Here is a 24,123-nt window from a genome sequence, read left to right on the forward strand (position 1 = left end):
GAGAGAGAGTAACCATCTTCAACGTGTCTTTCCTGAGGAGCTTGTTCAAACCACGCAAGTCCATGATGGATCTCAATCCGCCGTCTTTCTTCGCAATCAAAAAATAAGGGAAATACCATCCCTTGTTCCTCTCCGCTACAGCACCAGTTCTATGGCGCCTTTCTCCAGCATGGATTTGATTTCCTGCGCAAGGGGTGGATCCCAAGATGCTGCGCCAGCCTTCCCCCAACCGGCGAACCATGGGACATGGCCTCATGACTGACCTGAAGCAGCTGCGGCAGTGCCTGAGGGCAAAGAGGCAACTGGTTGAGTGGCCTTGGCACCTCGAGTACCCCGTTTTCCACCTCTGGTACTCCTACGTTGGCCTTTTTGACTTGCAGCTCCCCTCGATTTACCAAAGGTCGAGTAATATGGAAAGGAGCCTCCCCTCCATCGCTGTACCCTAGGAGGAAAATGCGTAGGTTGGCGAACTGCAGCGCTCAACGACTTCGCTGCAGCCTTCGAGGTCTGCAACCTCTCAAGGCTCTCGTCAGCCTTACTGCCAAAAAGATGGTCACCATCAAAGGGCATGTTGGGCTTGTACATCCGGAGCAAACTCCGACTTCCGCAACCACGCAAATCTGCGCATTACGGTGCTCGCCGCCATGGACCAGCTGACGCAGTCTTCCAAGTCCAGACCCGACTGAACGGATTCACACATGGCATCCTTGCCATCCTGTACAGCAGCAAGAAAGCCATCCCGTTCCTCCCCTTCAGGAATATGTTCAGCCGCTAAGGAAACAGTTCCACAGAGTATGAGTGAAACGTTCTGAGGCACACAGAGTTGACTGCTTTCAAAGCCATACCCCCTGAAGAAAACACTTTCTTCGCCCAACCATCAAAACGCTTGTCATCCCTATCAGGAGGGATGGTAGGGGACGACGCCTGTTTAGCCGGGGCCGCCTGCACCACCAAGCTCTCCGGAGTAGGGTGCACAGACAAGTAGCCGGGGTCGCCACTGACTGGGCGGTATTTGTTCGGCAACGACTTTCCTACTGCCGGGAGAATCTCCGGAGCAGTCCAAGCTGCTGCCACCCTTCTTTGCAAGGCCATATGGAATGGGAGAACCGGGTCAATTGGTGGACCAGGGTCCAGGATATCTGTCAGGTCATCCTGCAGAAAATCCACTGGGGGTGCAGACCACCCCAAGTACTCCGACACCCTTGGCATAAGCCGCCGGTACGAAGACTCTGCGTGCGTATCAGGCTCAGGCCTAGCAAACTCCACCTCTGGGGAGGTGTCCAGACCACTGGCGTCGTGCAACAACTGACGCAGATCTTCAAACTGGCTATGACCAGACAATATTTCGTCAGGTACCTCATCAGGACCCAAACCTTCCTCAGACCCTTCTTTCACCTCAGAAATATAATCCAGAGGCTGGAATGGGGGCACAGAAAAAAGGACAAAAACATTTTTGGACTTGGCCAAAGCCTTTTTCGGGGGTTCCAGAGGAATGGCGGGACCCACCCCGGGACCGGGACCCACTCCGGGACCGAGAGCCCCTGGACTTACGCCGACGAGGCAGAGAGTCGCCCCTCGAGTCGTCGGTGGAAAGTCCAGTGGACCTCGGCTCACAGGCTTTGGAAACCCTACCTACCGAAAGCTTCTTCCGCTCCCGCAAGGCCTTCGGCGTGAGCGACTGGCATTTGTCACAATCGTCCGTAGCGTGGTCCTCCCCGAGGAACCAGAGGCAGACGTTGTGCGGGTCCGTCAGCGACATCTTGGAACCGCAGTCCCGACACTTCTTGAAACCCGGTCGCGGGATGGAAGAGGAGGAAGACATGATACAATCTTCACAAACCAAGTTCGAAGAACCGCTAGAGAAACAACTCAGAAGAACCAAAGCGCGCCGAGATCTCCGAAGCGAAAACGTTCACGGAAAAAAACGGAACTGAGGCTACGGGCATCGTGCGTCCTACTTATAACATCCGTTGGCTCGCCGGAGGCCCTCGAGGACAGCGTATCAACGTCATCAAAGCAAGACACAGGTGCAGAAAATTTTCAGAAGCAGCACTGCAGTGGTGATTACCTGTCATAGATATGGATTACATCGGAGGACCCAATCCCCTCGAACAACTCTACGGAGTATAGAGGGACACATAAATGACTCCCATAGTGAGAGTAAAAAAAAGGGTGAGTGGGGAAAAAGGTTCTCTCACTCAGGAAGAGACAAACAAAATCCACAAGTCCAGCAAAAAGTGCCGGGGATCTCACAGGTGAAGGTGATTTGGCAGGCATACAATGAAAAATCTATGCTAACAGTTGGTACTGGTGATTCTGCTACCCCACACCGATTGCTTCATTCTGCTACAAATAGCTTTTCATGCTCTCCCCTTTATGTCAAGCACTTCTCTGTTTTGGTCACGAGCAGATTCCCACGATCAACCAAACTGTAGAATGACATCTCAAATTTAGAAAGGAATGGAACAGGAATTTACTTATTTACAATATACCCCTAATGAGCCCACATGAAGCAATAGATACAAGTTTATTTTACAGTGTATAGAAATGCGCAATCACTGACAAATGTTTAATCTCTTAAACTATTGTGCCTGGTTTCAAAACTAAGAGGACGACCTTAGTCCCATAAAATCAGAGAATCCACATCACTGAAGGTGAACACTGAAGACAGCATTTTAAGATTCTTGCTACTGTGGATGCAGTCATGTCACTTTTTATTTAAAGTATCTGCCTATCCCACTTAAGGGGCCATCGCCCCAATGTACAATAAAATACAATTACTATAAGAGCGTTACTACATACTGATAACCATACAATCATAAACAGTCAAGTCCTACCTATACCAGCACAGAAACACATCCATGGGAATCATCGCTACAGGCAATTTCCAGAAGTATGCCCACAGTGTCCTGTAAGGTTTTGTTAATGAGCTAATGCCTCACCGAGCAAGTTCTTAAAAAATGTTTTAAAAAAATTTAAAAAGAATGTGACGGCAGTGCTCAAGTTGGCCCTTCTGAATTACTAGGGTTATTTCTTTTGTGCCTTCATAAGTGGATGCCACCCCTTGTAACGAGCTAGTCTCTTTGAGACGGCTATTCATGGGCAAAACGGTCAAACCCCAAAAGCAACAGTCAACCTACCTGCATGGCCACACACACCTTCACGATGAAACAACCTCAGCAACCTTGGAAGTATCCGACTCCTAGGGCTTTGGTTTCACTACCAGTGTGTACAAGGGGAAATGCAATCACGACTGACACCCACCACCCACATTAATGTGATCAAAATACCTGAGGCAATGTCTTGGTTATAGCCAACACTTCACCATATTCCATTAGAATTGGGCGGGCGTGGGAGGGGGAGGAGGGGGGGCCAGGAGGGCGGACTTCAATACAGCCATTCAATTCCTAAAAATAAGACTAATGGTTGTGAAGATCTCAATGACAGCGACAGAAAAAACGTATTGTGCTTAACTGCATTAGTTTGGCCATTTGGCTATTGCCCAAAGCCAGTTCATAAAGTTTTATTCTAGTACTGTATACATCTTTGGTACTCTTGCGTAATCTATGATCTACATGAACATTCGTCAGCCTGGGATAAGTCCCCACGCTCCTGATTTTCTAACAATACAAGAGATAAAACTCCTGGGAAAATACAGCAAAAATATTATTTTATATTAAAAGAAAGCCAGGCAGTCTGAGGTCAATGTTTCTGTTCTTCTCCTTTTATCGGCTTGGAGCAAATTGTTTGGTATTCGTCCGCAGTTAAGACATATCCAGAGATGGCCTTCATAAAGTCTTCCAGTGGGCAAAGGCCACTTCTGCATCCTCTCACCACCTGCTCCTAAAAAGGTAAAGGAGCAGCATAACTTGAGTACATATCAATTATCAGTGACTCTAGACACTGGTCATATAGTTTAAAATTCTCGTAAAAAGCAATTTGGATATTATCAAAAAATGCAAAAAAGCCAAAAAACAAAACAACTGCAATCATATTATAATATTCGTACCAACACCAGTCAATCACATTGTTAGCTCAACACATTTTCTTTCCAGACATTCCTTTTTGTTAGTGAGGAGCCCTACCCAAAACGTTTTGTTTGTTTTCCTAGACTTTCCTTTTGCTGTGAGAGGGACTTCTGTCATCTCGTCTGCAGCTGCAAGGTACCCCCGGTGTGCAGCCCTTAGCCCATATTGCTAGATGGACATCATGTTATCCCAAGGTGATTTTTCTCAACAAGGAAGTGTATTGAGGAGTAGGCTGTTGATCGCTACAAGTTTGTTTTCTTTTTAGCTACACCACCCTGTAACTTTTTCTCACATTGTTAGCCAAATTCTCCTATATGGTGGCCATTAGACTACCATGGCATTTAAAAAAAAAAAATCCTACACTCTGCCCATTTTGTACTGTTGTTCATATCTGTTTGAATAGGGAGGTATGGCCAAAATAATACCATGTGTTTTAACCAGTTGGGTGTTTCACCTGAAGGTTTTTTTTTGTGGACAGTTTTACCATGTTGTCCCTGCAAAATGCATGTGAGAGGGTAGATGCCCTCATCCTCTCTGCCACCAGCCTATTTACCTCGCACCATCCAACATTGCCTCACCCAAACCAACCATTTACTTTTTGCGCCACAAAATAAAAATAAAGTTTTTAAAAAAAGTGTGTAAAACAAAATCCTCATTGAAAACGTTTGGTGAAAGACTAGATACTGGCCAAAACGCTGGTTCCATCCATGTAAGCCATTTACCAAGCCCGGCAAGGCACCCTTCTGTGCAACACCTTCAACTGCACGTGTGGGAGTAAGCCTGAAATAGTTAAGTTGGCCAAACTTGAAAGGATAGCCACAGGACTATTTGGAAGATGCATGGTTTCGGATTGATGGGTAGGGCCAACTTCCTGCACCTATGCTGGGCATACATAGAGGGACCAACAGCCATTCTTGAGATTTGTTTCTAAATGTATCTGAAAACAGTTGGGGAGATGGGATGGCTGCCCTCCTGGTGCTGTACCCCTGATCTTCCTTTGTGCCTTGGTATATCAAGGGCACCTTGTCTCTAGCTTTTCCTTGCCTTCCAACACTCCTGTGGTGAACCCACTATACCTGCAGCCTTCTGCACACCGCTCAAGCCTCCTTGTCCCTGTTCGGACTGTTATTCTAAAGTCTTACAAAGGGCTTCATAAAACCATATCTGAGGCCGTAGAAATCTCCACTCTTAGTAGAAGGCTGTACCACCTGAGGTCAATTGGGAGCTCAGACAGAGCAACCAGACTCATCCAAGGCGGGCAAGAAGGCTGTAGGAAGGTACACAAATTGTAGCATACATATGGTCCAAAGAAACACCAAAACACTATCCATTGTAAAAATGATTATGAATACATGTAGGCCAAGATAAATCTTGGGAAAGTTAAGTACTATCATATAAACACAATTATAAAAAACAACTTGATACTTATGGTATAAAAACCAGAGTACAACCTTATTTAGATTACAATACGCAGTGAAGGTGAGTCAAACCTATAAACACATTAAGAATGGCATTAAGCTAGTCTTTGGGAGTAATAGCTAGTTATGAATACTGTTAGGGAGATTTATCAGTTTCATGGTTAATACCCTCTCCTAATGAGACCGCAAGCACTTTTTGCTGGACTTCTGGACCTTTTTCTTTCCATCCTGAATGAGGGGAGCCTCCCCCCGCCCCCCTCATTCATTCTCATTTGCTCTGACTTTTGAAACTCTGTTCTCCGTTTTACTACAGAGTTTGCTTTCCTCCATATTTCTTTAAAGGCATCTTCTGCAGCACACTGCACCCTATGTGCAGTGTTGCTGGGAACCCTTTGGGTTCTCCATTGAGATTCTTTCCTTATCCTTAACTTCTGTGAACTTCTCCCTCAACCCCCCCACCCCCCGATCTCCTTGCACTCATCACCTTGTCATGCACTTTCACGGTAGGATTGTCACAAGGCCAATATAACCGTCCTCTCTTGTTCTATTCATATTATATCCCATTTCCAATGCCCACCTCATCACCCCCCCGCCATGCCCTCCCCCATCTTGTCTTGTTGCACCTGTATAGGCGCCTTACAAATATCCAGTAAAATAAAAGGATGACAATGCATTACTTACCGTAAAAGCATTTCTGATGGTTGTATCTGCTTAGATTCACATGCTGTGCATAGGTCCGACATCCAGTGGTCACTGCGGAGTATTGCATTTTGTTTTTCGTAGTCGAAAAGGGGACGTCGACAAGGCGTGTCTGTAACACTATCCCTATAGTGACGTGCGTTGTACCCACAATCCCTCACGCGTCGAGGTCCCTCTGTTTGTATTTTTCTGCCCTGAGGGAGCCTTCTAGACGTGAGTGAGTACAGAAAAGAGAGAAATATAGTAGAGGATGTCTATGTTCCTTCCATCCGAGCGGGGAGGAAGGGCGGGCGCATGTGAATCTAAGCAGATACAACCATCAGAAATGCTTTTACGGTAAGTAATGCATTGTCTTCTGATGTTTGTTAATCTGCTTAGAATCACATGCTGTGCATAGACTAGCGAGCAGTACCCGGAGTTGGCGGTGGGTTATGAGAAGGAACAGTAGAGAAAAGATGTCTTAATACTGCCTGTCCCACCTGGGAGTCAGATCTAGAGTGTGCATCTAGACAGTAGTGTTTTGTAAAGGTGTGCACAGAACTCGAGGTAGCCGCTTTGCAGATGGACTCAAGGGGAACATTTGCAATGAATGCTATGGAAGCCCCAGTGCCTCGAGTGGAATGTGCTCTTGGCTTGAAGGGGAGTTCTCTCTTAGCAAGAGTGTAACAGAGAGTGATGCATTGTACAATCCATCTAGATATAGTGGATTTAGAGACTGCATCTCCTTCTCTTCCTGCTGCCACCGAGACAAAGAACGGATTAGTCTTTCTCAGTGATCTGGTTCTTTCCATGTAGAACATGACAGCTCTGCGTACATCTAGTGTATGCAGACTTCTTTCCCCCAAGCTGGAAGGGTTTTGAAAGAACGTTGGTAGTTCTATAGATTGATTTACATGAAATTTCGAGATGAATTTTGGTGCAAACCTTGGGTGTGTGCGAAGAACCACCTTGTCCTTGTGAACTGATACGAAGGGGTCTAGTACAGAAAGAGCCTGTAGTTCACTTACTCTTCTAATGGAGGTGATAGCTATAAGGAAAGCAGTCTTAAGCGTGAGGTATTTAAGAGTTGCCTTGTGCATGGGTTCGAAAGGAGTGCCCATGAGTTTCGAAAGTACCACGTTTAAGTCCCATCCGGGAGCTGGGTTAGCTATCGGGGGGTGTATTCTCTTTACCCCTTCCATGAAGGCCTTGATAACTGGTATCTTCCACCACGACACTTTAAGTTGGGAAGTGGTGTATGCAGAAAGTGCCGCTAGGTGGACTTTAATGGAATTAAACACTAGACCTGAATCCAGTAAATGGGTCAAGTACAGAATAATGTTAGTGGCAGAGCAGTCAACTGGGTTGATGTTCTTACTTCTACACCAGATGACAAATCTTTTCCACTTGCTAGAATAGCAGTGGCGAGTATTAGGTTTTTTGGCTTCCCTGAGGATGTCCATACATCTCTGAGGGAGATGTAAATGTCCAAATTCTATGATCTCAGGAGCCAGGCTGCTAAGTTCATGGTCTGAGGGCATGGATGCAGTGTCCTGCCCTTGTCTTGTGACAGCATGTTGTACGGGCAGGGAAGTTTCATTGGGGGAGATAGGGACATCTCCATCAAGTGAGCGAACCATGGCTGCCGGGCCCACATTGGGGCTACTAGTATCATGGTAACCTGCTCTTGGTGCATCTTGTGCACCACTTTGTTGAGGAGGGGAGTCGGGGGAAAGGCGTAAACAAATTTCCCTGACCATTGAATCAACAGACCGTTCCCCTTGGACTGGTTCTGGGGGTACCTGGAGGCGTAACTTTGGCATTGTGAGTTCTCCAGGGTTGCGAACAGGTCTATTTCCGGGAAACCCCATTGCGTGAAGACGTCTAAGACGATGTTTTCGTGCAATTGCCATTCGTACTCTTTGGGTAGGGGGAAGTCTCTGCTGAGTTTGTCTGCTAGCAGATTGAGTTCCCCTGGTACATGTTGTGATAGTAGGAACATGTTGTGTTTGAGAGCCCACTTCCATATATTCTGGGACAGCTTGGACAGTCCTGGAGAGTGAGTGCCCCCTTGCTTGTTGAGATAGTGCATGGCTGTGGTGCTGTCTGTGAGGACCATCACTGTCTTTCCTTGTAAGTGTTCCTGAAAGGCTTTCAGTGCTTTGAACACTGCTAATAGTTCCAGCAGGTTTATATGCTTGGATGCTAAGCTCGGAGTCCACACTCCGTGAGCAGTCTGATGGGATAGGTGAGCCCCCCATCCTGTAAGGGATGCGTCTGTGGTTAGAGTGGCTTCCACTGCGGGTGTGGCAAATGTTTTCCCTAATAACAGGTTTTCCTTTGTCCACCACCGTAGCGAGAGAACCAAGGCCTGCGAGACCACCACTAGATCGTCCCATTGTCCGCTGGCCTGACACCACTGCCTGTAGAGCCACTCTTGCATTGGGCGCATGCGCAGGCGCGCGTGAGGTACCAAATAAATACATGACGCCATCATCCCTAGCAAGCGCATTGCTTTGCGTACCGTCACCTGTCGACCTGCCACATATTGGGGGATCTGAAACAGCATGTTTTGGACCCTCTCGTTGGAGGGGAAGACGAGGCCGTCCCTTGTTCGAATTAGAGCCCCTAGGAATTGTTTGATTTGGCTGGGGTCTAAGCTGGACTTCTTTTCGTTGATGGAGAAGCCCAGTTGGGACAAAAGGTCTACGGTCCTTTGGGTATTGGAGAAGCATGTTTCGTAAGAATCCCCTGTTATGAGCCAGTCGTCGAGGTACGGGTAAACCGGGATGGATAATCTGCGCAGGCGGGCCGCTGCCACTACTTTCCTAAATACCCTTGGTGCAGATGCTATCCCGAAGGGTAGTACTCTGAACAGGTAGTGTTTGTTCTCTATCTTGAATCTGAGGTATTTTCTGTGCGCTGGCAACATTAAAATATGAAAGTATGCATCTTTCATGTCTAGTGTTGTCATGTAATCCCCCTGTGATAAGTGGGATTACTTCCTGCAAGGTCACCATACGAAACTTTTGGGGTTTGACAAAGTTGTTCGCTGGGCGCAGATCTAATACAGGGCGCATGGTTAGGTCCTTTTTGGGTACAAGGAAGTACACTGAATAAATACCTTCTGTTACCTGAGATAGGGGGACAGCCTCTATAGCTTCTTTTTTCAGTAGCTCTTCTACTTCTCGAAGAAGAATAGTGAGGTGTTCCGGTGTCATGCGTTGGTTCCGTGGGGGTCTGTATTTCGGGGAACCGTTGAATTCGATGCAGTATCCGTGGGCTATGGTGGATAATACCCAGCGGTCTGACGTTATTCCCTCCCATGCTGAAAGGAACGATGTTAGCCGGCCCCCGACCGGTGATGCATGGGAGGGGACCCGAACCTTTGGGTCATTTGTTGGTATTGGGCGTGGGGCCTTTTGGACTGGAGCCGCGCCCTCTTCCTTTGCCACGACGTTGGCCTCTTTGCTACCAACTGGCCCTCTAACCAAAGCACCCAGTTCAGTCAGAGTAAAATTGTTGTTGGCTTTGCTGCTGGCGTTGGCCACGGAAGGAGCGTCTATTGCCATAGCTGCGTCTGTTAGGTGGCCTCGAAATTTGGTCAAGAGTCTTGATGGTATCAAACTCCTTCTTCGCATGTTCTAGGGCCTCATCAACTGCTTTCCCAAACAGATGTGTCTGCTCTATGGGCTTATTTATTAGGGAAGCCTGGGTTTCTGGCTTAAATCCCGAATTGCGCAGCCAGACATGGCGTTTGAGAAGTATTCCCTGAACCAGGGAGCGGCCAGCTGTCTCTGCGGCATCTAAGGAGTTCTTTACGATGCCCTGGTTTACGAGAGTTCCCTCTGATATAGTAGCCAACAGGCGTGAACGCAGGGGTTCTGGTGCGTCCTCTGCTTCGCTGCGCAGCTTACTCCACTGTGCATCTGCGTAGCTAGCTAATAGGGAATTGTTATTCGCGATCCTGGTTGAGAAGGCGGCGGAGGTCGTGATTCTCTTCCCAAGTGCATAGAGCTTCTTGCCCTCTTTGTCAGGTGGTGCCTCACTAGTAGATAGTGGTACCCCCGCTCTCTTTCTTGTGTTAGTCACTACCAGAGAGTCCGGAATAGAATGTCCCCTGATGTACAAAGGGTCAGAAGACGAGGGGCTGAAGAGCTTTTCTATCCGAGGGTTGACCCCTCTGACTAAGGCCGGATTGGAAAGGGAAGGAGTTATTCTTCTCTTTATAGAAGCCAGGAGCGGAATGGTCTGACTGACCGGGGCTTTTTCTTTAATAACTTTTTCTACAAAGTCGATGTCCGGAAGAGTCTCCCCTGTGTCTATTTGAAAATGCGCTGCTGCCTTGTGCAATAGTGCATTAAGTGAAGGCTGGTCATCTATGGGGGAGGTGTTCCCTATAGGTGAGTCCTTGGGAGGAGAAGGGTGAAAGACATCAGGGTCTGAGTGCACTGATGGGGATTGCCAAGGCTGCACTGATGGGGAGTGCCAGGGCTGTGAGGTAGCTGTATCTTCTTCAAAAGCTCCTGCGCTAGTGTAAGGGTCTTCCTCAAACCTCTCCTCCTCAAGTTCTTCCTCTCCACCTAAGCACTCCTCATCTTCCTGGGGGTATTGCTCCTCTTCAGTGAGGTCATATGCATCTGTAGAAGGGGGAAACAGCCTAGGAATCTTGACCCTAGGGTCATCCTGGGTCCATTCTCTTGGTCTTTTGGGTGTGGGTGGGTTTTGGCTATCCAAAAACCTCTCCATCTTTTCCATACAAGAATGGAGTCTTTCCATGGTCTCATGGGGAACCCCTGAATAGTCTAGAGGGGGGAAATCAGTGTTTTCACCTTCAAAACGCTTCGAACGCTCCCACAACGTCGACGAAAGGTTTCCATCGCCCTCAGAAAAGCCCTCCGGTAGTTCAGAAGTGCCTTTAGATGGATGGGGCAGTTCCTGGCTACTCTTGTGCTTTTTCGGCGTTTCTATTTCCTTGGGTGCGGTATTCGACGTCTGTTTCGTCGTCCGCTTACGTTTGTCCTCGGAAACAATTCTCGCCAGACTCTCGACGACGAGTTCGTCAGTCGAGGGTTCTGGAGTCGGCGTTGCCTGCGTTGCGCGTTGTTTTTTGACGGCCGCTCTATGGAGCGTTACGTCGGATGTTTTTGAGGTAGCGCCCGTGTTAGAAGAAAGCCCAATCGCTGGTCGCGGCTGCGTTTGCGGGTGGGGCTTGAGACCCTTGTGGTCTGCGGTCGACGCCGGAGTGCCCTGCGTCCCCTTCGGCGCTGGTGGATCCTTCGTCCTGGACGAAGAAGAGCCGTGGGTTGTGTGCTTAGGCCTATGGGGTCTGTGTGCGTCCTTGTCGCCGGGGTGTTCATCCCAATAAGCAGCGCGTGAATCGAGCCCGTCGGGGCCGGGGACGGACGTCGAGGAGCGCGAGCGCTCCTTCTGGGGGTTAATGACTTCCGTAACGGACGTCGAGTTATCACCCTCCTCGTCACTTTCTGTAACAGCGGCGGCGGGTGAGGAAACTGACTTCGCCATAGCGTAGTCCGCCCACCTCTTAACTTTCCGTTCTTTAAGAGTTCTTGGTTTCAAGAGCTTACAGGCCGCGCAGCTGTCCTCTTTATGATCGAGGGGCAAGCAACGATTACAGAGCTTGTGTTTGTCCTTCCAAGTGTATTTGCCCCTACAGCGTGGGCAAAACTTAAAAGGTGTCCTCTCCATAGCTGAGGCAATAAAAACTGGTGATAACAACCCCAAGGGAAAGATAGGGGAGAAAGAAAGACATTCTCGACGAGAAGGTAAAAGTTCGAAACCCCCACTCTCCCTACTGTATGTTGGCCGGCGAGGCCTGGCCACGTGTTCGGCAGCGCCGAAGGATCTCCTCTGTCTCTTCCCCTCCGTCGAAAACTTGCTCGGCGGAGAAACAGCTTCACAGCTAACGTCGAGGGGAGGGATCTTTTAACAATAAGTATATATTAAGGACCGAGGTCCGTAGTAATAGTTTAGCAATGTCTCTCTAGGAGCTCCGCGTAAGGAGACCATAAGCTGGGCGGAAAAAAACAATCTGAGGGACCTCGACGCGTGAGGGATTGTGGGTACAACGCACGTCACTATAGGGATAGTGTTACAGACACGCCTTGTCGACGTCCCCTTTTCGACTACGAAAAACAAAATGCAATACTCAGCAGTGACCACTAGATGTCGGACCTATGCACAGCATGTGATTCTAAGCAGATTAACAAACATCAGAAAGAAGGATACTGTGTATCCTCCCTAAAACTTGATATTATGAAAGATTAGCATACACCACCTCATGTGGAGTGCTAAGGTGACACCTAGTATCCCCCCTTCTCTCTGCTCAGGTGACATTTTAGTCACAATGACAACCCTATAGTTTTGGCTGGTGACAATGGACGTGTCAACTATTGTGCTATTTTGAACCAAAAACTATTCAGTTTTCGGTTGTGCACAATGGGGTCACCTTTAACATAGTGCCTCCTTTTTTCGCCATTTTCTGTGAGATTGTTCTTTGTCAGACCTTCTAATATTCTGGGAGGGAGACGGTGCGTGTGATTTGCCTTTGGCAGGCACCCTCGGGTGTCACCGCCTAGGGTTTGGTGTGTCTGCAAAGGCAGGAAGTAGGGGGGAGGAGTTTTTCACTCCCCTGCCCTTTGCCTGAATGGAACCACTTCCCACTAGGGGGCTGGCTGTCCCGATTGGACAGCCACCTGCACCTTTCTGTAAAATGCTGAGTGTTTGCAGAGGAGTGTGTGGGAAAACTGAACACAAAGGTGAAGTTCCTGAGGTGAAAGGCGATTCAACCACTGGCACAGAAGAACCAAAGCTGAAGACGACCAGAGAAATATGCAGATCCGTCCAATCACAGTGAAGCGACCACTGCTGTCCTGACCCAGTTTTCTGACGAACACAGGAGCTCCAAAGAAGAGGACTCCTTCCCTTTGGCTGGTGGTACCAAACAGCCCTGAAACAAACTACAAATTGAGCCATCTCCCGAGATGCAGTGCCTTTCCAGAGCTGCAGACCGCGAATACCAGGAGATCACAGACCCATTTGTCTTTGAGAGGCCAAATCCGTCCATAAATTAGTGAGCTCCAGTTGCACCTCCAGAGGCATGATCCCACCCATCTAAGTCCCTTCACCAGATTGCAGGACTTCAGAATAGAAGATCAATTGGGCGAGAACCATCCTTTGTTGGAGCTGAGAAAAAGGTGCGAAAACCGCAGACCGACCAAGGAGACCCAAGCAAGCCATACCAAGGGTCTTCTCTTGAGACTGCTGCTGAGACATCCCATTCAGAGTCCTTCCTTTCGTCATCAGACCGATGAATCAGGATACCAGATCTGTTGCTGCTGCATAGAGGACTATTCACCTATGTTTACTTCTCCTAACCCAGAAGTATTCAAACTGGGGTGGAGGGAGGGGGCGCGAGAGCCCAGTATGAAAGGTAAACAAATAAAAATGGTTTTGTTTGTTTCTAGATTGGAGGAAATGGGCAGGGGAGGCTCATATGGTCGGAGTGGAGCATAAAACTGTCTCAGGCACCAATAAATAAGTGGCCCGCAGTTGCAAATGGATATTCGTTCCTTTGGTCACAAACTGTTTGAATAGTACCCACAGGGGTGATTTTTGTTAAAATGTAAGCAAATTGTGATATTTAAAGACCATTTATTCAGCAACAATGGTCAAAACTACCAGCTGCATAGTGAAGTAACAAACTGGAACACATTGGCCAAAAACAAAAAAATGCAGTTTTGACTGGCCCACACTGGCATTGACCTATTGCTCTATAGGCCAGTCCGAGCCTGGCGGATCCTCCATAACGGACGAGCGGGTGTCCACCCATTGGCCCCCTCACCATTATGGTGGAGATGAGGAGCCAGCCCAGTGAAACACTGAGCACTCCCTCAACTGCTTTTTCCAGATGAGGGAGTGTTCCTCGGCTGGCTGAACTGTGAAAGGGAAACACTGTTTTCCTTCGACAGCTTCGACAGTTTAGTTCAGTTCCCCAGCTGCACATGCTCACTGAGCCATGCAAGGCTGGGGGCGTTTTGCTTCGCCAGCCTTGCATAGCTCATTGGAAATGCTGGCTGGGGCACTGCATGTCTGTATGTGCGAGGGGAAGCTCCTGCGTCACCATCTTGAATTTTTGCAGGGGTAGGTAAAGATTCAGGGAAGACAAATCGAACACCACTCGCAGGCCTGTCTGTTTCTTCTTTTGAATAGCAAAGATTCAAAAGTAGAAACCGTGCCCCTGCTGGGGGGCGGAGGGGAGGAACGTCCTCCATCGCCTCACTCTACACAAGGAGTGAATCTCTTCTAGGAGTGATGGTGTACCGATCTGTGGGTGAGGGGGAGAACTCGTGAGAGGTGCTGGAAGCCCCAGGACAACATAGATGACCCATGAGTCTGCGAAGTACCCCCGCCAAACCAGACTGTGCAGTGCCAGCCTGCCCCCAACTGGGTTGTTGTGGAGCTGAAAAGAATTGTCATTGTTTCTTCTGATCTGTGAGCGAGTGCAGTGTGTATGAGTTAGTGTGACCTCTGCCCTCCCCCCAAGCCCATTTCTGCATCAGGCAGGTGCACTGTTACAAGCAGAAGAATAACATTGTGTGTTAGAGTAGCTAATTGTTATGTCAGCTCACCGCAGATGACGAGCCCAGCAGCACCCAAGTGAGGAAAGATGGACAGATGAAGATGGACCAATGACCTGGCATTCCATATGGAGCAGGCCCTACAGCTATAGGCCTCCGCCAATCCATACTGTAAAAGAACAAGTTACTTACCAACTGTAACGTTCTTTCGATTGGATGTTCCTCCCATGTATTCCTCATCTTATGATATTCGTATCCAGCTCTGCTGCTTTGGAAAAATTCTCACCAGAGGGCGCTGTGTTCGAGGCCGCGGAGTCGAAGTCCCGAGGGCCGCCGTCGGGCATCAACGTCATCCGCTGTATAAAGGGCTCAAGCAGCGCTCGTTACCTCAGTTCTGTTTTTACGGTGTTCATGGTCGCATCAGCTGATCAGGTTTAAAGTCTTCAGGCTCTTAAGGAAGTTAGAGTGCAACTGGCGTAAACTGTATGGAGGGGTAGGTTGGGAGGGTCGATGAGGAATAAGTAGGAGGAGCATCCAATCGAAAGAATGTTACAGTTGGTACGTAACTTGTTCTTCGAATGGATTGTGTCCTCCCACGTATTCCTCATTTTATGATAGACTCCCATAGCAGTGGTCATTTTGGAGGTGGGAGTACTAGAAATTTTAATTATGGACTGAATGAAGGACATCTTTTGCAAATAGTCCTCTTTTATAGGAAGTATAGTCCAAGCAGTAATGCTTTACAAAGGTGTGCATCGACGACCAGGTGGCCGCAGCACAAATATCCTGCACCGGCACACCCCTCTGAAGAGCCGTGGAGGTTGCCATGCCTCTGGTTGAATGAGCCCTTAATCCATCTGGAGGCTCTTTCCCAGATAATTTGTAGCATTCAGAAATTGCTAGAATTATCCATCTGGATAAAGTTTGTTTAGACACTGCAAGGCCCAATTTGGGCCCAGAATACCCAACAAATAGTTGGTCACATTGTCGAAGATTTGCCAATCTGGAAATGTAGAAACTGAGAGCCTTTTTTGGGTCCAGTCTATGCAATCTTTCCTCTTCCTTAATCGCGTGAGGATAAAAAGGAAGGTAAGGCAATTTTTCATGACAGATGAAAATCGGACACTATTTTAGGCAAGAAAAATGGTTTGAATTTTAGAATAACCTTGTCCCTATGGAAAATGGTGTGAGGAGGCTTACAAGACACTGCCTGCAACTCACTTGGTGTTATAGCCACTAACAGAACTGTCTTAAGAGTGAAGTCTTAATGGACAAGAATGTAAAGGTTCGAACGGGGCACATATGAAAAATGTTAAGACTAGATTTAAATCCCAGATGGGCACCTGATTGGATGGTATACTTTTGTCAGCCCTTTCAAGAATTAAAGGCATTTTAAAATAGGATGCCTCTTCCGATGAGCGCTTAAAAAATGGAAAGCGCTGCCAAATATCCTTTTATAGTACCAATTTAGAGCCCCAAATTGGCTAAATGTAAGACAAAAGAAAGTACTGTTGGAGTATTACAAAGAAATGGATCCACATTCTTATCCCTGCACCAGTTACTGAACTTGTTCCAACGACACCGATACAGGGATTTTGTTGCTGGTCTTCTGGCCGAAAGCAAAATCTCCATTACGTCATCCGGGAGGTCCCAATCCTTATATCTTAGCCTCTCAGAAACCATGCATGAAGGCGGAGTGTTTTGACCTCTGGATGGAGAACCAGACCTTCCTCTTGCGAGAGAAGATCCTCCCTGTGTGGAAGACTTATTGGAGGGCAGATGGACATGTCCAGAAGGTCCGGGTACCACGTCCTCCTGGCTCAATCTGGGGCAATCAGGATCATGGATTTCCTGAACTTTCTCAACCTCCTGATTACCCGAGGAATCACGGGGACTGGAGAAAACGCGTAAAAGGAGTGGAAATATCCAGTCCACCACGAACGCGTCTCCTAGAGCTCCTCTTGGAGGAAATTCCCTTGAGCAGTACAGTTCGCAGTTCCGGTTGGCTGCGGTAGCGAACAGATCCACTTGAGGGGTTCCCCAAAGGGCAAAGATCTCTTGAAGGACTCCTGAGCTAGCTCCCATTCGTGGGAGACTGTGCTCTGCCTGCTCAGAGCATCCACCGCTGTGTTCAGCTCTCCTGCTAGGTGAACTGCTGATAGAGAGATTCCTTCTTGCATTGCACAGAAGCAGAGCTGCATTGCCTCTCTGCACAGTGGGAGTGATCCTACGCCTCCTCTTTTGTTGAGGTAGTACATGGCCACTCTGTTGTCCAACAGTATCAGAACATTTTTTCCCTGTACAGAGGGGAGAAAGGCCTTCAGCGCTAGTCCGATTGCCCTCAGCTCCAAAAGGTTGATGTGTAGTTTGGACTCCGATGGAGACCAACGACTGCTGATTGTCAGATCGTTGGTGTGGGCTCCCCACCGTGAGTGAGGAGTGTCACTACTGTTATCTCCGGCCATGGTTGCCAAAAAGGTTTCCCCTTGAGGATATTCTCCTTGCAAGCCCACCATAGGAGATCTTGAGTCCCTTTGGTCAAAACTTGCAGAAGATCTGACATCTCCCCCGAGAACTGGGACCATTGAGTCCCGAGGGCCCATTGAATGGATCTCATCCTCAATCTGGCCTCTGGCACCAATGCAAAAATACAGGATGCCATAAGGCCTAGCAACCTTAGAATGTCGAATGCCGGTAGATGTTGGGCATTTTTAAACTTCATTACCATCTGAAGAATGTGGCGAGTTCTCTCCTCAGTTCTCTCCTCAGGAGGCAAGTCTTTCCCTGAGGAAGTGTCCAGGATTGCTCCGATGAATTGGAGTTTTTGGCTTGGAATCATTTGTGAGTTCATGCAATTGAGGGAGAAGCCCAGACTGTGTAAGAAGTGGCAGGTCAAGACCAGATGTTCCTGGGCGCGTTCAGGTGAACTCGCCCTGATTAGCCAATTGTCCAGATAAGGGTGACGTGAATCCCCCTTATTCGGATACTCGCTGCCACCACCGCCATCAGTTTGGTGAAAACCCTTGGGGCGGAGGTCAGCCTAAATGGTAGAACCCGAAACAGATAATGAGAACCACCAATTGCGAACCTCAGGTACTTTCTGTGCTTGAGATGGATTGGCACATGAAAGTAAGCATCCTGAAGGTCCAACCAGCCAGTCCTGAAGCTGAAGAGCCTGAAGGATCTGAGAAAGGGTCACCATCTTGAACTTGTCCTTCCTGAGGAAGTTGTTCAAGTCGCTCAAATCCAAGATGGGTCTCAATCCTCTGTTCTTTTTGGGGATCAGAAAATAAGGGGGAGTAGGCTCCCCCGCCTATAATAGGTTTAGACACAATTTGCTGGATATTTCTGAGGTTATCACACTTTCAAAATAGTTCAAGCATAGGCAAGTAGAAGTTCATGGAAGATACAACCTGACTTCAATAAATCAGTTAAAATGAATCGTTTTTTAATAAAAGTTGTAATTGTATAAAAACAAATACATAAAAGCTAACATAAAAACTAACAAAAGTGACTAGTGCTTCAGAAAGTGTTAAATACTAATCACCAGACAACTGACAATGTGCAAAATCCGCAATCGATCTGTATCTCTCTCTTAGATACTAAGATAACATCAAGTGTACATGTAAACATCTACACAACTTCAGGTAATTGAAACCTTCTCTTTGATAAATAAAAAACCACACAGTATGTAGAATCAGAGACCATCATTGGGTAGTGACCGATTTAGATGCCGGAGTCAACGTGTACCTAAAGTGCACCTTTTAGTAACGTTCTAGTACTTTAGATACTTCACAGTACTATCTGTAATTGCCCTACACGTTTCGTTCCTTTAGTCCTTCAGGTTAGTGTTAGGAACTTCTTTAGGGGAGCGTGTAAGCCGGGGCCAAAGGGCACCAACAGCCCAACTTGTGATGGTATCAAGGTAACACTTGACAAGTCGAAGCTATCATGACAGTGTGCAGTCTTGAGTGGTGTTTCCCAGTGGACAATTAAATGAAGTAAGAGTCCAAACTCGCTTGTCTCAGATGCAAGGGAGTCAATACAGTTCAAACCGTCTCTCAGTGTCGGTAAAGCATCCTAGGAAACTGCATTAATTCTCAGTATTGCAGTCCCAAAGTATCCTTCAACAGTGCCTAGGGATTAGATGAGCACGTAGTCTTCTAGACATTGTAGTTATCTCATTAGAGACATCAAGTGAGCAGGTTTGTAGGTAAAATCCTTGAAGGCTCAATCGGGTCGGACTTCAGGGCAGCCTGCCTCATACGGGCCGTGTTGAGAATAATGATGGTGCTTATGCACGAACTTCACGCAACTGTTCGTCCTCGTAATCCGAGTAACGAATAAGTATACTCTGCTGGTCATGCCACTCCTATTTCATGGTCTTCTACTATATCCAAAATTACATCTACATATCATTGTAACGCATGTAAGTCGTTCAATAGTGTGCATTGTCTAGATAGCATTTGTCCGTGCAGAATGCCATTAGTTACAAGAATTGTCATTGACAACAAACGTTTATTAAGCTTATCTTGGTCATTTAAAAACAGTTTGTTTCATTCCTTTTCACAGGTGGTACAGGCTGGTGGCCTATCGTTCCTTTACATGGTGCCTCCACGGGAGGCTTGGACACTGCGTTCGAAGAGTGATACGCGCCTGTGCCGTTCGTGCCATTAGAGCAACGTTCCCGCGTGACAGCGGTCAGTACAGGTGATTTTCTCTCGCTGTGCTGCAACCTGACCTGTATAATCTTTAAAGTCTTGTATTTTTGTGTCATGAAAATGAAGATACAAAATAAAACACCACATATATTTTAACAACGGTTGTTTCGATTTTTTAAATGAATCAAGTGTGTCTCCATTCAAGGATGGACGTCAGACATCTGTGCTCCGAATGGGTGAAGGTCTGGTCGCTGTGAAGCAGGGTGGTCTCTATCTATCTAAGCTAACATAACATTCTCGATAATGCATGCACTAAATAACACTTGTTCAAAGTCTTTCAGTGGGTTATGTCTCTATAAAAGTCACACATATGTCTATACTAACAATTACCATTGGATTATACAGGCCTTAGGGTCTTGACCACTATAATACACCGGTTGAAGTGTGGGTCTGTGCTCACAAGAATCTCCGGTATGTGGCATTTGTTATTGATAAGCAACGATATACTGATATAAAGGCGGTTCGCGCCAGTGGATGCGCGCTGGCATGGGGGGCTGTCAGGGGCGCGAAAGGCCAAGGTGCCAAACTACATGTACACTTCAAAAGGTATCCCACGCCAAGGGGCCATCGGTCACATGGCCTCCTCAGACCCCGTGTCTCCAGCCAGGCCTCCCCTTGAAGCAGGCCGCCCCCCCTAAGACCACAACTTACATACGTCATTCATTCACAAACACACCCCTGTTTCTAATACTTTATAAACCACTTGATATGTCTCATGAGAACATCTTTGTGCTTTGCAAGTCAACTCCTGAACCTGTTACCTGGCAACCACTGAGATCTACGCTAATCTGCTCGTCGTCGTGCTATCCGTGAACTTCTGTGACCGCTTAGAGCAAACCCATCAGTGTGCTACCTGTGGCCACCCACCTATTCTCCTGCAACATACTGCTCTGCTTGCTGAATCCAACTGTTTGTTGGTCAAGGTAAGGCCATGTATCCTAGTCATATTTCGCAGATTTTTAAATTTCTATCTATTTGCGAGTTGAGTACACAATAGTGCTAGGTTCATTGGTCTCATTGCTATTGACTTGAGTTTCCATTGCTATGCTATCAATAGATCTATTTATTTTCATCTGTGTCTATTGTCATCGAATTGCACCCTTCGGGGGTCCAGTCTATAATGTAAGCATGTTTCCTTCTCGTGCAATACAGAACATCCAAGGGATGAGTCACATGTTCAGTTTTTAGTCACATCATTTATAAATTTCTGCAACTTATGCAAATACTAAGCCGCACATGATGAACTGGTATAGTTCCTGCGCCCAAAACAAACCTTGCATTGATCATTGTATGATTAATTTACTTTTGTATCAAATCTTTATTCTTGAAGATTGTATAATAATGTCGATTTACTTTTCAGATTTATCAACAATGCCTGCCTGTTCAATTAGCGGTTGCCCTTCGAAGACCCATGCGAAATCTGAAGGCACTAAAATGCATGTATTCCCGAAAACTGTTGATCGAATACGAGAATGGGTCAGACATTGCGGATATCCACTGGATGAGCTGGAAAGTAGAGTCCAACAAGTCTTACAGGACAAGAGGGGTGATCGATACCGCATCTGCAGCCGGCACTTTTCCTTGGACATGTACACAACATCTTGGGTAACAAAGAAGAATAAACGGCGAACGACACGGAAATTGCTCGAAAACGCTATTCCCACTCTATTCGTCCACATTCCGCCACCGGTGAGTCAAGTGTCCGGATTTAGCTTTAGGCCTTGCGGTAGTGTGTAGGTATCCGAACGGATTAATTGATATTGTAGGTGTTCTATCCCTTGTAATAATTTCGATATTGATATGAGTGTATAGTTTTTTGAATAATGACATTTACCAATATATTCTTTTTCGATTTCATAACCCACAAACGCAATGTATATATATGGGAACAGGGAACTGTGCTGTATTGAGCATTTTACACGTATTCTGTCGCCTTACATGGCTATTTTTAATATTGGCATTTCATTATCAATCATTAATTTACCTTTACAACTTCTTGACTATCCCTTGAATCTGAAGCAAGAACATTCTACATCCTTGACGTGGTCGCAGTCATCAACCACTTCTAGCGCGTATCAGGTAATCTTACTAGGCTAATCCGCTACAGACTTGTTTTATGCATGTCAAATAATATTTTTATTTTATCGTGTAATCATTTTACCGAATGTTTGGTTAGTGCTTTCCAATTGATATACACCTTAGTTATCGTCCACTGGTGTTTGTTTTCAGTTATAATTAGTGTTATCCATACTAATGCAAGTACTGTCTTTCAGGGAGATGCTGAAGCGTCCGCCACATCTACAACATTTCTAGATGTTCTTCAACAGCAGGAGGTATGGATACTGACAGCTCCATCGAGCGTCATCATCAGAGCTTGAATTCTTGTCGTTTGATTGTTCTACACAATGTTTCATTCGTGTTTAGCCGTTGATATGTACCTGTGCTGTCGACCCCAGGTGTGTGTTATGTTTTCACTATTGTAATCCTCACTAATGCAAGTACTATGTTTCAGGCAGTTGATGGAGCGTCAACCCCTGCACTTGATGCAGAGCCTGACATTCAAGTAATTCCAGGGGAAGTGGAAGCGGGACCATGCGTATACGAATTGGCGCAACAGCTTTCGGAAGTGCGCACTACATTTGCAACATCCATAGATATTCTTCAGCAGCACGAGGTATGGATAATGACAGCTCCATCATGCGTGATCATATAACATGATTCCATTTGCTATACTTTCTTCCCTATTAACGCAAGTGCTGTGTTTCAGGGAGACGACGGAGCTTCCACCACAATCACAACATCTCATTTAGATGATGCAGATGTAAAGGAATTGTTGAAATAAGTCGATGAATGTGATCATATTTGGATTTTCCTTGATTCTTTTGGACAATGCATCATTTGTGGTTATCTCTTTATATGTACCTGTGCCGTCGACCCCAAGTGTGTGTTGTGTTTCCAATATTGAAAAGCATACTAATGCAAGTACTGTGTTTCAGGGAGATGCGGATGCCTCCTCTCCAATACAACCATTCATGGCAGTCCATGCAGAGCCAGAGGTATGGATACTGACAGTTCCATCGAAATAGATCATCACTGGTCGAATATTTGTCGTTTGATTGTTGCACACAATGTTTAAATCGTGTTTGGCTATTGAGATGTACCTGTGTGTTCGTCCTCATGTGTGTTTTGTGCTAACAATATTTTGATACATAGTAATGAAAGTATGTTTCAGGGAGACGATGGAGCCTCATTCCGTGCTGTCTATGCGGATACAGAAAATATAGTCGTTGCAGCACAAGAGGAAGGGAGGACATGCGGAAACGAATCAGAGCTACAGCGTGCAGATGTTGAAGGTCGAGTCAAAAAAGTTGCAAAAAAAAAAACAAAAAAAGGTTAGTAACAAACAGTTCATAACTTTAAAAAAATGTTTGTGCTGGGGACTATTTTATGTTTTTTTCCAGTCAATTCTACTACACTCTATCTTGTGTTTAAACTGAACGTCCCTTTTCCAATCTCTCCTCCAGTTACCCGTGGGTGTCAGAACTATACACACACAGACAGTGAAGCGAATGAGAGATGTGGCTTGCCAGACTGTGTACACTATGGAGGAACTATTAATTGAGGCGAGGCGTGTTCAGGTTTGAGATGCTCATGTCCAATGGCCAGAACATGAATTAACTGTTTGGAGACTACAGCAAAGTTGCATTGGACCATAGCTACAGTGCGACCGCACCACCACAAGAAGATGTTATTGAATGTATTGAAGATAGCTCTGAAGTAGTTGCAGATCAATTTACACAATCTACACCCGCCAAAAATTTGCCACCAAAAAACCTGTCGACATTGTTGTGTTCTCCCATCAATGTTGAAGTAATAGATGTCGAAATGACAGAGAATGAACCAGCCGCAGCATCCATAGACGCATCAGAACTTGATATCAGCGATATTACTTTCCAATGTGTTGAAATCACCACAACGTCACAGGCCGAAACAACGTTGAAGCAGGATGACAGTCTAATGAAAGAGAGCAAATACATTGTATTCGACAGTTGTTTGATGGAAATTATAAGTATGCTGAAATGTGTGCATTCCATTAGAGGGAAAGTATGTGGGAAGCCATTGATTAATGTGACTCGTCAAATAAAAAGGCAGTAACGTCAAAATAAATGCCGCCTGTAGATTAAATCATAGGTTCTCATGGTCTGCACAACCGATGCTGGGGAAACTGCCAGCAGGCAATCTACTGTGTGGAGCTGCATCACTTTTTAGTGGCTCCAGTTTTAGAAAGTTAGAGGCTTTCTTTCAGTTTGTGGGACTCCATTTCATTTCTAAAGCGCTGTACTACATATACCAACGTGATTATCTGTTTCCGGCCATTAGTGATGCTTGGAAAATTGAACAATTGTCTCTAGCAAGTACATTCGAAGGCAAACGATTCAGGCCAGCCGGCGATGGACAGTGCGACAGCCCTGGATTTTCTGCCAAGTACTGCACCTACCACTTTCAGGACATGGATAGTAAGAAAATTGAGAGTTTGGTGGTCGTGCAGGTAACACAATGTACATCCTCAGTGGCCATGGAGAAACTAGGATTTATAAAATCAGTGGAATATCTACAATCAAGGGGAATGCACATCGACCTCATAGCCACGTTTCAATTGCCAAGACAATGAGAGAGC

The 24,123-nt window shown here is 46.5% G+C and overlaps 1 protein-coding gene across 2 annotated transcripts in view; it reads right to left on the reverse strand.

The window, feature by feature from the left end:
• Positions 1 to 2,697: 2,697 nt before the first annotated feature.
• Positions 2,698 to 24,123, reverse strand: part of ACP6 (acid phosphatase 6, lysophosphatidic) — a 222,194-nt gene continuing 200,768 nt past the window's right edge. For both annotated transcript variants that reach the window (XM_069635998.1, XM_069635999.1), the window contains exon 11: positions 2,698 to 3,843. In XM_069635998.1, the coding sequence (XP_069492099.1) occupies positions 3,703 to 3,843 (141 nt within the window). In that variant the 3' untranslated portion in view covers positions 2,698 to 3,702. The remainder of the gene's footprint in view (positions 3,844 to 24,123) is intronic.

The sequence above is a fragment of the Ambystoma mexicanum genome, chromosome 7p (genome assembly GCF_040938575.1).
Source record: "Ambystoma mexicanum isolate Mex_15411 chromosome 7p, UKY_AmexF1_1, whole genome shotgun sequence".
Lineage (NCBI taxonomy): Eukaryota > Metazoa > Chordata > Amphibia > Caudata > Ambystomatidae > Ambystoma > Ambystoma mexicanum.